Below are 13,669 nucleotides of genomic sequence, written 5' to 3'. Positions count from 1 at the left end.
GAAATGTGTAATCAGTCCTGATGGATCTTTGAGATAAAACAATTTGTAAAGTCAGCAAATCACAATGACCACTTCTCATGTGAATGAGGTATCCTCGGACTGAGTTAGGTATAAACCTTTCTGGAGTAAAGAGTGAAGCCAGACTTCTCACGGACTTCCTTCCCCTGTCTCTTCGTGGTGGGAAGAAAGGCTGCCCGAATGGGTGAAAGTGTGTAGGCTTGCTGCTTGGAATTAGGGGCAAGCTCCTGCATATTCTGTTCCTACTGTCATGTTTGAAATGGCACTGAGGAGGGTTAGGGCACCTGACAAACTTGTTTTATTGTTCTCTTTTACAGAAATATTTAGAGCCGGTTTATTTTTATATTTACACCTTATTTGGACTCCAGGCGATCTATGTCACAGCTCTCTATATAACCAGCTGGCTACTCAGTGGTACGTGGCTGTCAGGACTGTTGGCGGCTTTCTGGTATGTCACAAATAGGTGAGTTGGAGTCAGTATGCTTCTTTTCTTTCCAAAATGTAAGTAAAAATGAAGTGACTTCATTTCCAGCTCAAGAGAAATTTCTTCTGCCACATTTGATTGGTTGGTAGCATTTTCTCTTTGGTTTTACCTGGTGGTTTACTCAATTTTTCTTGTTTAGTTAGGGAGAAAGTGCTGCTTACGTATAATTCCAGCTGAGGAACAGAGAGCATTGAATTGCAAATCAAGAAAATCATTCATAATAATCCCAAACCTATTATCTGTTTGCTGTGTGATCAAGATTTCTCCAGCCACATATCTCATCTCTTAAAGGGTTTTTTTAAATTGACAAATAGTAATTGTACATATTCATGGGCTACATAGTGATATTTCAGTACATATAGAGTGTATAGTGATCAGATCAAGGTAATTAGCATATCAGTCATTAAAAAGTTTTTGGGTTCTTTTTGCTCTTTTTTAAAGCCAATGAAGATTTTTAAAAATTTTATTTTTTTTAAATTATTTTAAAAATAATTGATTTTTGTAGAGACAGGATCTCCCTGTGTCTACAGGATCTCCCTGTGTTGCCCAGGCTGGTCTTGAACTCCTGGCTTCAAGCAGTCCTCCCACCTTGACCTCCCAAAGTATTGGGATTACAGGCATGAGCCACTGTGCCTTGCCTAAGAAGTTTTAATTGTATCTTCACTGTCAACCTTAATAGGGTTGTATATGGCTCTCAATTAGTAGAGCTTAAAGATGTACAAATGCAAGGGCATTTTTGCCTTATTTAATATCTACTATTATAAGCAGTAGAGCCTTATGAAATCACATTTTTAAAAAACATATTCAAGATCATTGAATTATTGCCTGACCTACAGTGGCAATACCAGTATTCAAAAGGAGTCTTAAAACTTGAGCATGAGTTCTAATACAGGTTTTATTTTGTAAGTCTAAGCAAATTACTTGTTATTAAAATCCTGTTGGGGGTTTACTGTATGCCAAACACTTTACAATATGCATTATATGTCTTCTTCTAAGCACCCTATAGAGTAGATACCATTATTATCCCCATTTTAGAAACGATAAAATCGAGGCTTAAAAGGTTACATTTTGTATATAGATATAGATATCTGTATATCTATATTTCTTTTATATGAGATATATGTATACATTGTTTGATACATTGTTTCATTTATATATCTCTTTTATATAGAGATATATGTAGATATAGATACCTTGTTTGATATATAGACACACACATGTATGTATGTGTTATATATGTGTATCATTTATTGAATGCCTAGTATGTGTGGAGATGGTATACAAAGATGAAAAATCTTACCCATACTTGCCCTCTTGGGGTTCACATTCTAGAGAGGCAGGAAGTTTTTTAAAAATACTGTCAATGACATATTTAAGACTCAAGTATAAAAAACACCAAAAAAATACAGAGAGGGAAAATGTTTATTGCCTCTTGACACTAATGAAGTTAGGGAGAAATAAAAGTAAGGGTTTGGCATGATACATTTGTGAGTAGGTCTGACCTGGGTTTGAATCCCAGGTGCTAAGGGCATACCCATGGACAGAGCACTTAAATGTCTCTATGCCAATTTTATGTTACAGGGATGATGATGATGGTGATAAGGACAGTTATTGAGAACCAGTGGCCAGAATCAGATCTTAAGTATACTTGTCCTTAATATAATATATCTTTCACTGAGGAAGTCTTCGAAGAAATTATTGTAAAAGCTATCACTTTGGCCATTTGTGTTTTCTTTTGTGCAGAATAGATACCACAAGAGTTGAGTTTACCATCCCACTGAGGGAGAACTGGGCGCTGCCATTCTTTGCAATTCAGATAGCAGCAATTACATATTTCCTGAGACCAAACTTACAGCCTCTTTCTGAAGTAAGTGTTTGTAAAATTTCATATATTTTTAATCCCCCAATTTTATATATGAAGCTTCAAAAAATGTGATGTGCTTAGTATCCCAATGCATGTGAATAGTTCTTATTCCATGACCAATTTTTAAACTTGAGTTAAATTAAGTTTTCTTTTCCTGAGCTTTTTCCTACTTTGCAAAGAAAATGTTTTCATTTTTGATGTTAAAAATGTACTCTACATAATCTACCCTTAAATAGTTGCAGCAAACCCACACACGATTTCTGCAAAACTGTCAGAATTTTTAAGCCCTTGCTCTTGAGATGTGATTTGGTGCATTATCGCCTCCATAATAGTGTGGAATACACACACCGTATGTGAATATTTATATGCAAAGTATCACTTTATGATAGTTAGAGCTTAAATAACAAATGCAAGGGTTTTCAGAGCAACAGTTTATGGTTTTTCTGTTTGGTTTATAGAGATACTGGCTGCTCTTGAGAAAACTTGTCTGCAAGGTTTTTTATTACTAGAGACATGTAAATTATACAAAGGTTTTCTTTTTACAGAGGCTGACACTTCTTGCCATTTTCATATCAACTTTTCTCTTTAGTCTGACATGGCAATTTAATCAATTTATGATGCTGATGCAAGCATTAGTGCTGTTCACACTGGACTCCCTGGACATGCTGCCAGCAGTGAAGGTGAGCTTTGCTTTCTTTTCTCACTTGAGATTTTCGCCATTTAGTGTTTTTATATCATAGAATGAGATGAAAATATGCAAGTACTTACGGGTAAAATTGAAGCTGTTTCTTAGATCTGCTGTAAATTTGCTGTGGCCAATTGAAGCTAAGTAATTTATGAAGCCTAGTTTGACCATCTTAACTTTTATTCTGCTTATTTTAAGTTAAAAAATGGAATGGATTTATTTTGGAGCATAAGTGCCTAGGTCAATTGTTATTTATACAGATGACTTAAATTTTAAAATGTAAGATAGCTCTTTTAAGATTTCTTACTGTGTACTGCCACTTTTAAAAAAGAACTCAATAGGTATATAACAGTTTTTTGGTAGTACTTCATAAAATTTTCATAGTCACATTTAACTAATATGGGATGTGAATCCCTGTTGACTGGCTGAAAGTCACATGTGGAATAAAGAAACCCATCTCTGTCTCCTAGTGTCTGCTGCTGTCATTTAATCACATTTTTTTCATGTGCAAAAATATGATTTTATGTATTGTGTACAGTTTTAAAATGGCTTATGGTTACTATTCTAAAGTAGTAATAACTTAAATATTTCCCAAGTATAATAAAATACTTTCTCCAGATCCAAGGCAGCAGTGTAGCCCAAGGATTTGCTCTCATTTATGCCATATCAAAGGAGATGCAGCCAGCTTCCATAACGGATTGAGTCTGAATTAAGAAACATGAAAGCCAACCGGCAAATACACATTGCCTGTCTGCTGAGACACTGTAATAGGATGGGCACTACAGGAAATGCTAATATGTGTAATTTATTGTCGTAGCCACAGTGTGCCTTTTAGCTTGGGAAACAAGGGTTACACACATCAAGAACAGGCAGACAAATGATGGCTGCTAATTAGCAATACTGATATATCTAAAAGAAGAAAAGTTATTTTTAGGCAGAGAAGTGTTTACAGAAGTGAGAAGCTAGAACTGGACCACCGGGATCACAAACGAGAGTAAAATTTGGGTGGGATGTCGGGTGGGGGCAGAATAGGAAGGTAGAATACAGCAAGAGCAAGTAGATAGGACAAAGTTTATGTATGTATATAAAATATTTGGTGTTTCTGCAGGTGTGCCAGTGGCCACTCCTACACTGCTGGTAACCTATACACTCCTATAATCCTTCTTTAGTGTAGTTTCACAGCACGTATCAAAAGCCTAAAAATGTATTTGCCTTTTCACCAACATTTCTACCCCTATAAATTTGTCCTAAGTAAATAATCTACCATGTTCATTTTAGCTGTATTGTAATAAGAAAAAGCTGGGCAGAAAAGATAAAAAGAAATAAAAAACTGGAAATGACTTGAGCCAATAGCAGTAGGGTATACTTAAATAAATGATGGCATATCTATGCAATCAAGTATTACATAACCATTAGTTTCCCCCCATATTTTTTTGAAAAAGCAAAACATAGAGAAAATGAGTAAAGGTTCTGGGAAAACACACGGTAAAGTATTAACCGTCAGCTACATGATTGATGTTCTGCATATTCTTTTTGTTCTTTAGATCTTTGATTTTTTCTGATAATGAACATGTATCTCTTTTTTTTTCTTTGAGATGTGAGTCTCACTCTGTCTCCCATGCTGGAGTGCAGCGGCGTGATCTTGGCTCACTCCAACCTCCACCTCCCGAGTTTAAGCAGTTCTCCTGCCTCAGCCTCCCAAGTAGCTGGGAATGCAGGTACATGCCACCACACCTGGCTAATATTTGTATTTTCAGTAGAGACAGGGTTTTGCCATGTTGCCCAGGCTGGTCTTGAACTCCTGACCTCAAGTGATCCACCTGCCTCAGCCTCTCAAAGTGCTGGGATTACAGACGTGAGCCACTGTGCCCATCTGAATATGTATCTCTTTTAAAATTAGAAAACAAAGGTACTGTTTTGGCTCATACAACATTTTAAAATAATATCGCTAATTTATATTTAGTTCTAAACTTTGTTCAACTTTTGCATTTGAAGCTATGTTGGTATTAGAAGTAGTTTTAAGTATCAGACTTTAAGAAGGAACATTATTACAATGAAAGGATCCTGAGTTATAAAACTAAATTGCTGCTATCAGCTCTGAAAGTAACTGGCTCTTTTAGCTTAGGCAAGTGATTTAACTTAGTTTCTTCATGAATTAGAATCACTTCTCTCTAACCATGTCAAATGGGAAAGAGTTGGAATAATTGGTATAGAAAAAGGTAATGCAAATTCAGAGCTCAAGATGGTGACAAGAAGCAGTACCTTCTTCAGTCCGTTTTGTCATCTTTTCATGAATGATGAAACTCTTACCAGCAAAAACTCAAGTTTCCAGTCAGAAATGTGAACAGAGTAAAACAGAACAGCGAGCGTATTATAAAGTGTATACTTTAGCTTCATTAAAGGCTAAAATATGGAGGTTAGTAAAGTTTTCTTAATTTATGTGGAAACAAGACACATTCATAATAAATGCTTAAGAGATCATGTTAAGTTCCCTATATGGTTCCAGACAAGAGGGGGTGGAGACATTCCTCCCCGTTCCTCCCCAGAGTACATTTAAAAACCTTAGACAGTATATGTATATAACAAACCTAAGAGGAATTTCAGAGGTAGTGAGAAGAAATCAGACTGCCTAGAGACCTTGAGACCAGAGGGAAAATTTGACAGCGAGTTTCTTGGGTTTTCTTTTTGCCCCATATATCCTTGACTGGGTGCTGAAGAGGTCAGAAACCTGGGAATACCAGTGGACTCAAACAAACAAAAAGCCTCCTCCCTCTAGCAAAAGGACCAGCAGAGAGGAAGCCTAAGAAGACAGAACACTTTCAAACATTAACTGCCTTATTCTAGCCAAATGCTACAGAAAAAACCACAGCCCCACTCCCACCTCCATCAGCAAAGTTCAGTGGGAAGCCTAGACTCCTACCCTTACCCAGCTGTCACTAGGCATGCCTCGCTTCCTGCCAGACCTGTGTCAGAGAAGTCTAGTGGGGAACCAGAACTTTCACCATCTCCCAGAGACATCTGTGAAGGCCGCTTGGGAAACCTGGACTTCAACTCTCACTCAGTGGTAATGAGACATCCTGTCCCCTCTCTGTCAGGATGGTGTCAGAGGAGGCCAACAGGGAGGTGGAGACTCTAACCACCACCCAGATGGAATAAGCCTTTCTCTATCTACTGCCCGACCCCATGCTGTCGGTGGACCACGTAAGGAGCAGTGGTGACGCACTTCTATCTCTCCCAGCCAGGATGTGTCAGCAGGGACCTGTAGAGAGCCTGAACTTTCACCTTCACCCAGCAATAAGGAAGCACACCTTCTGCTGACCCCCAGATGTCAGTGGAGGGCAAGTGGGCACCTTGGACTTCCATTTCCGTCTGGAAGTAACGAGGCAGCACCCTTCTTTCCCCGTTAGTGTAGCGTTGGCATAGTTTGAATGTTTTTGTGGTCCGCCACCAAATTTATATGTTGAAACCCAAACGCCCAAGGTGATGGTATTAGGAGGTAGGGCCTTTTAGGAGGTGTTTAGTGCCATTATAAAACAGGCACAAGGGAGCTGTTTCACCATGTGAGGAGGACACAGCAAAAAAGTGCCATGAATGAATCAGGAAACAAGCCCTCACCAGCCAGTGAATCTGCCAGTTCCTTGATCTTGAACTTCCCAGCCTCCAGAACTATGAGAAGTAACTCTTTTGTTGTTTATAAGCTACCTAGATTACAGTATTTTGTTACATAGCAGCCTAAATGGACCAAGACACATGGTGTCACAGGAGGCCTGCTAACATGGCAGATTTAAATAAGATCCAGGGTCCCATAATGTAATAGGATACAGTTAAAAATCACTTCTTAGGCCAGGCACAGTGGCTTATGCCTATAATCCCAGCACTTTGGGAGGCCGAGGCAGGCAGATATTTGAGGTCAGTTTGAGATCAGCCCGGGCAACATGGTGAAACCCTGTCTCTACTAAAAATGCAAAAATTAACTGGCTGTGGTGGCATGTGCCTGTAACGCAGCTATTCAGGAGGCTGAGGCAGGAGAATAGCTTGAGCCCAGGAGGCGGAGGTTGTAGTGAGTTGGGATGGGGCAACTGCATTCCAACCTGGACAACGGAGCAAGACTCTGTCTCAAAAAAAAAAATCACTTCTTATATTAAGAATCAGGAAAATATCTCTTGAGTGAGAAGAGACAGTCAATAGATGCTAACACTGAGATACACAGAAATTGGATTATCTTACAAGGAATTTAAGGCAGCCATCATAAAAAAAAAAAAAGCTTCATTGAGCAGTTACACACTTGAAGCAAATGAAAATACAAGCTCTAAGCAAACAAGGAGAAGACACAAAGAATAAGCAAGTGGAAATTTTAGAACAGAAAAATTCCAATAATCAAAGCTTAAAACTCAGTGAATGGACTCAACAGCAAAATGAAGTGGTCAGAGGAAAGAATCAGTGAACTTGAAGATAGAACAATTTAGAAATTACCTAATCTGAACAAGAAAAAATAGAATGAAACAAAAATGAACAGAGCCTCAAGGACCTGTGAGACTATAATGAAAAGTCTAACATTCAGGTAATCAGAATCCCAGAAGACGACAGGAAAAGAGTGTACTGAAGCTGAAAAAAGTATGCAAATAAATACTTTTGGAAAAAATGTTGAAATTTCCTCAAATTTGGCAAAAGCTATAAACCTTCAGAATCAACAAGCTAAGCTAATATCAAACAGGAAAAATCCAAATAGAGCCACACTAAGACACATTATAATCAAACTTCTGGAGAGTAAACATAAATTTTAAAAAAAGTTTAAAGTAGTCAGAAAAATACTGTACCTATAGGGGAAAACCAATTAGAATGACAGTGAATTCCTCATCAAAAACCATGGAAGGGCTGGGCCCAGTGACTCATGCCTATAATCCCAGCACTTTGGGAGGCTGAGGCAGGTGGATTGCTTGAGCCCAGGAGTTTGAGACCAGCCTGGGCAACATGATGAAACGCCATCTCTATAAATAATAATAATAATATGATTAGCCAGGCATGGTAGCACGTGCCTGAGGTCTCAGATACTTGGGAGGCTGAAGTGGGAGAAATTGAGGCTGCAGTGAACTGTAATTGCACCACTGCATTCTAACTTGGGCAACAGAGCAAAACCCAGTCTCAAAAATAAAAGCAAAAAAAATAAAAATAAAAAACATGGAGGCCAAAAGGAAGTGGCATAGTGTTTTCAGATGGAGAAAAAAAGAACTGTCAAGGCTGGGTGCAGTGGCTCATGCCTGTAATCCTACTACTTTGAGAGGCCGAGGTGGGTGGATCACAGTGTCAGGAGATCAGGACCATCCTGGCTAACACAGTAAAACCCTGTCTCTACTAAAAATACAAAAAATTAGTTGGGCGTGGTGGCAGGCACTTGTAATCCCAGCTACTCGGAAGGCTGAGGCACGAGAATGGCATGAACCCAGGAGGTAGAGCTTACAGTGAGTCTAGATCATGCCACTGCACTCTAGCCTGGTCGACAGAGTGAGACTCTGTCTCAAAAAAAAAAAAAAAAACCTGTCAGCCTCTACTCCTATACCTAGTTAAAATGCCCTTCAGGAATGAAAGAGAAATCAAAACATTCTCAATTAAGGAAACTAATATTGCCAGCAGTCCTACCTTAAGAGAATGGCTAAAGGAAGTTGTTGAAACAGAAAGGAAATAAGGAATTTAAGAGCATCAGAAAGGAAGAAAAGGCAATGAAAAAAGTAAAAATGTGAATAAATATAACAGACTTTTCTTATTCTCTTGAGTTTCTAAATTATGAGGCTCAGCGTGGTAGCTTATGCCTGTAATCCCAGCACGTTGGGAGGACGAGGTGGGCAGATCACCTGAGGTCAGGCGTTCGAGACCAGCCTGGCCAACATGGCGAAACCCCATCTGTACTAAAAATACTAAAATTAGTCGGGCGTGGTGATGGGTGCCTGTAATCCCAGCTACTCAGGAGGCTGAGGCTGGAGAATTGCTTGAACCCAGGAGGCGGAGGTTATAGTGAGCCAAGATTGCGCCATTGCACTCCAGCCTGGGAGACGAGGGAAACTTCATCTCAAAAGAATATATATATTATATTTGATGGCTGAAGCAAAAATTATAGCACTGTCTTATGCGGTTCTCTGTATGTAAAAGAAATACTTAAAACAATATAAAATGGGAAGGGTAATGAGACTTAAATGGAAGTTAGGGTTCTATGCCTCACTCAAACAGTTAAAATGTCCATACCACTAGTCTGTAATAAGTTGTTAATGCATAATGTAATAGCCAGAATAACCACTTTAAAAACTATACGAGGCAGTACATGAAAAAACAGTATAGATAAATAAAAATGAAATTCTAAAAATGTTCAGATAACCCATAGGAAGGCAGGAAGAAGGCCGGGCGCGGTGGCTCACGCCTGTAATCCTAGCACTTTGGGAGGCCGAGGCGGGCGGATCACAAGGTCAGGAGATCGAGACCACGGTGAAACCCCGTCTCTACTAAAAATACAAAAAATTAGCCGGGCGCGGTAGTGGGCACCTGTAGTCCCAGCTACTCAGGAGGCTGAGGCAGGAGAATGGCATGAACCCAGGAGGCGGAGCTTGCAGTGAGCTGAGATCGCGCCACTGCACTCCAGCCTGGGGGACACAGCGAGACTCCGTCTCAAAAAAAAAAAAAAAAAAAAAGGAAGGCAGGAAGAAGAAAGCAGGAATTAGAAACAAGCAAACAAAAAAGAATAAAAGAGTAGATTTAATACCTAAAATAGCAATAATTACATTAAAGGTAAATGATCTAAATACACTAATTAAAGAGATGGCAGGGTGGATTTAAAAAGCATGACCCAACTGTTGTCTAAAACACACTTCAAATACAACAGTATAGATAAGTTGAAAGTAGAAGGGTGGAGAAAGATACAACATGCAAGTATTAATCAAAAGAAAGGAGTAGCTATGTTAATATCAGAGAAAGTAGATATCAGAGCAAAGAAAATTACTAGGGACAGAACAGAACATTATATAATGATAAAAGGTTTAGTGTACCAAGAAGGCATAGCAATCCTAAGTGTACCTGCACCAAACAACAGTACTGCGACATGTGTGAAGCAAAAACTGACCGAACTGAAAGGAGAAATAGACAAATTCACAATTGTAGTTTGAGACTTCAACACCTCTCTCTGGACAATTGATAGAACACCAGACAGAAAATCATCAGAGATATAGAACCCAACAACACCTTCAACCAACAGAATCTAATAATCATTTACAGAAACTCCACCCAACAACAGCAGAATACTCATTCTTTTCAAGCAGTCACAGAATACTTACCAACATAGACTATCTCCCGAGCCATAAAACAACAAACATAAATTAATTAAGATTATAGAGAATATAATCTCTGACTACAATGGATTCAAATTTGAAATCAGTACAGAAAGATAACAGGAAATGTTTCAATACTTGGGAGTTAAACTCACTGTTACATGTATAGTAGTAATAGCCAGAATAACCACTTTAAAAAAATATTAAGATATACACTAAAAAAGAGTCAAAGAGGAACCCTTGGAGAGCATTGAACTCAATGAAAATGAAAGTGAAGCATATTTAAATTTGTGGGACACATCCAAAGCAGTATTAAGAGGAAAATGTGTAGCACTAAAATACTTACATTAGAAAAGACTGAAATCAGTCATCCAAGCTTTCACCTTAAAAAAGGGAACAAAATAAATTCAAGCCAGGAGAAGAAAATAGTAAAGAGCAGAAATCAATGCTATTGAAAACATATGAATAATAGAATTAATTAAAAAGAGCTAGCTTGGTCGGGCATGGTGGCTCACACCTATAATCCCAGCACTTTGGGAGGCTGAGGCGGGTGGATCACCTGAGGTTAGGAGTTCAAGACCAGCCTGGCCAACATGGTGAAACCCCATCTCTACTAAAAATACAAAAATTAGCTCAGCGTGGTGGTGGGTACCTGTAATCCCAGCTACTTGGGAGGCTGAGCGGGAGGATTGCTTGAATCCAGTAGGCGAAGGCTGCAGTGAGCCGAGACCGCGAAATGGCACTCCATCCTGGGCAATGAGAGCGAAACTCCGTCTCATGAATGGATGGATGGATGGATGGATGGATGGATAGATAGGTAGGTAGAGCTGGCTCTTTGAAAGATTAGTAAAATTGTGAACCTCCTCCATAATTGCCTTGGAACATTAAAACTTTTCAATCTTAACAGACTTCCAAAGTTCTGAGTCTCAGGAAGAGTGGGAGGTGGGTGGGTGTTGAGTGCTTAATGGATACAATTCACATTACTTGAGTGATAGATACAGGAAAAGCCCAGACTTCGTCAGTATATGTTATATACATGTAACAACACTGTACTTGTACCCCTTAAATGTACACAAATGTATAAAGCAAAGTTTTGAGCCTCTGTGGTACTATTTATGTGGTAGCCAGTATAGCATAGTGGTTAAGCACACAGAGTCTGCAGCCAGGCTGCCTAAGTTGAATGAGTCGTACGTGGGTCATATAGAAAAATTTTGGTATTTTATTAATGTTAAACAGATGTTAACTGTGGTTATTATGAATGGTGATAAGGAGCCTGAACACGATCCATTGAAGACAACTGCAGTTATTATACACAGAAAGGATATACAGTTGTCCCTTGAACAACACAGGGGCTACAGGTGCCAGTGTCTTCCCCCAGCAGTTGAAAATCTGCACACAATTTTTGACTCCCCAAAAATTCAACCACTAGTAGCCTACTGTTGACCAGAAGCCTTATCAATAACATAGTTGATTAACATGTATTTTGTATGTGATGCATTATGTACTATGTTCTTAAAGTAAGCTAGAGAAAGGGAAATGTTAAATCCAAAGGAAGAGAAAATGTGCTTACTGTTTATTAAGTGGACGTGGATCATCACAAAGGTCTTCATCCTCATCGTCTTCACATTGAGTAGGCCGAGGAGGAGGAGGTACAGGAGGGGTTGGTCTTGCTGTCTTAGGAGTAGCAGAGGCAGAATAAAATCTTATGTATAATTGGACTTGTGTTGTTCAGGGGTCAACTATGTTCTTGCTGCCTTGTTTCTATACTGTACTGTACTAATAGAACCGGGAAAGAATATCCAGTATACCACTGATAATCCAGGACTTCCTAATACACAGTACTGCTCAATTTTACATTTTTGGCTGTTCATCAGCAATGCTTCATTTGAATGTATATAAAACTATACAATCTTGTTGTTACACAAACTGCCCCTTTTTCTGGAAATAAGCTCACTTGATATAAAAAGAACGGTAAACATCAAAAAACACCCACAAATAAAGGCAAACAGAAAGATGTTTTTGGAAAAAAAGCATTTGTAAATGAGTTAGTATCCTTAAAGAGTTCCTACACATCCATGAGAAAACCATTTATAAACCGATAAGAAAAGGGAACAAAGGACACAAACACTGCCTAGAAAGAAGAGCATCAAAAAGAGTCAAATGCATAGGTACAGATTTAACCCAAAGTGATAACTTGTGCTTTACAAAACACCACAAAGCATTGCTGAAAGTTTTAAACGCCTAGATTGGAAAGATAATGCATGTTCTTGGGTTGGAAGACTTAACTGTTGTTAAGATGGCAGTGCTCCCCAAATTGATCTACAAATTGAACACATTCCCTCTCAGAATCCCGGAGGAGTTTTTGCAGAAATTGACAAGCTGATCCTGAAATTCATATGGAAACTCAGGGGACCCAGAATAGCTAAAACAATCTTCAAAAAGAAGAGTAAAGTTGGAAGACTCACACTTTCCAATTACAAAACTTACTAGAAAGCTATAGTAATCAGGACAGTGTGATACTGGCAGAACGGTTGACGTAAACCCAAGGAATAGAATTGAGAGAGATAAACCCTCACTAGAAATGGTCAGTTGATTTTCAACAAGGTTTTGAAGATAATTAAATGGAGAATTAATGGTCTTTTCAACAAATGATGCAGGAATAACTGATACCGACATGCAAAAGCATGAAGTTGAGCCCCTTCCTCTCACTGTACACACTAACTCAAAGCGAATCACAGACCTAAGTGTAAGAGCTAAAACCAAAACTTTTAGAAGAAAACATAGTAATAACTCTCCATGACCTTGGAGTAGCACAGACCTTCTTAGATACAACACCAGAAGCACAAGTGACTTTTACAAAAGCAGATTAGTTGGACTTCATCAAAATTAAAACTGTTGTACTCAAAAGTGTAGTATTAAGAAAGTGAAAAGACAGCCCATAGAACGAGAGAGAATATTTGTAATCATATATCTGATCAGGAATTCCAGAATGTATGAAGAACTCTTATAACTCTTTCAGTGATAAAATAGCAAAGGATTTGGGTAGATATTTCTCTAAGTAAGATACGTAAATGTCCAATAAACACGTGAAAAGATGCTCAACATCATTAGCTATCAGGGAAATGCAAATCAAAACCACAAGCAGATACCACTTTACACCCACTTGGATGGCTAAAATTAAAAAACAGAGACAAATGTCACGGATGTGGAGAAATTAGTTGATGATGATGGGATTATAAAATGATGTAGTCACTTTGAAAACCAGCATTTCCTCAGCGTTTCCTGATTTTAAATATAGAGCTACCATA

At 38.6% G+C, this 13,669-nt stretch overlaps 1 protein-coding gene across 2 annotated transcripts in view; it reads left to right on the top strand.

Moving 5' to 3' along the window:
- DPY19L3 (dpy-19 like C-mannosyltransferase 3) overlaps positions 1 to 13,669 on the top strand; it is an 80,841-nt gene that overhangs the window by 31,268 nt on the left and 35,904 nt on the right. For both annotated transcript variants that reach the window (XM_025368679.1, XM_025368680.1), the window contains exons 6-8: positions 336 to 481; positions 2,246 to 2,369; positions 2,912 to 3,046. In XM_025368679.1, the coding sequence (XP_025224464.1) occupies positions 336 to 481; positions 2,246 to 2,369; positions 2,912 to 3,046 (405 nt within the window). The remainder of the gene's footprint in view (positions 1 to 335; positions 482 to 2,245; positions 2,370 to 2,911; positions 3,047 to 13,669) is intronic.

This window comes from Theropithecus gelada, chromosome 19 (assembly GCF_003255815.1).
Source record: "Theropithecus gelada isolate Dixy chromosome 19, Tgel_1.0, whole genome shotgun sequence".
NCBI classification, from domain to species: domain Eukaryota; kingdom Metazoa; phylum Chordata; class Mammalia; order Primates; family Cercopithecidae; genus Theropithecus; species Theropithecus gelada.
Note: the sequence above shows the minus strand (reverse complement) of the source record. Positions and strands in the feature narration are given on the sequence as shown.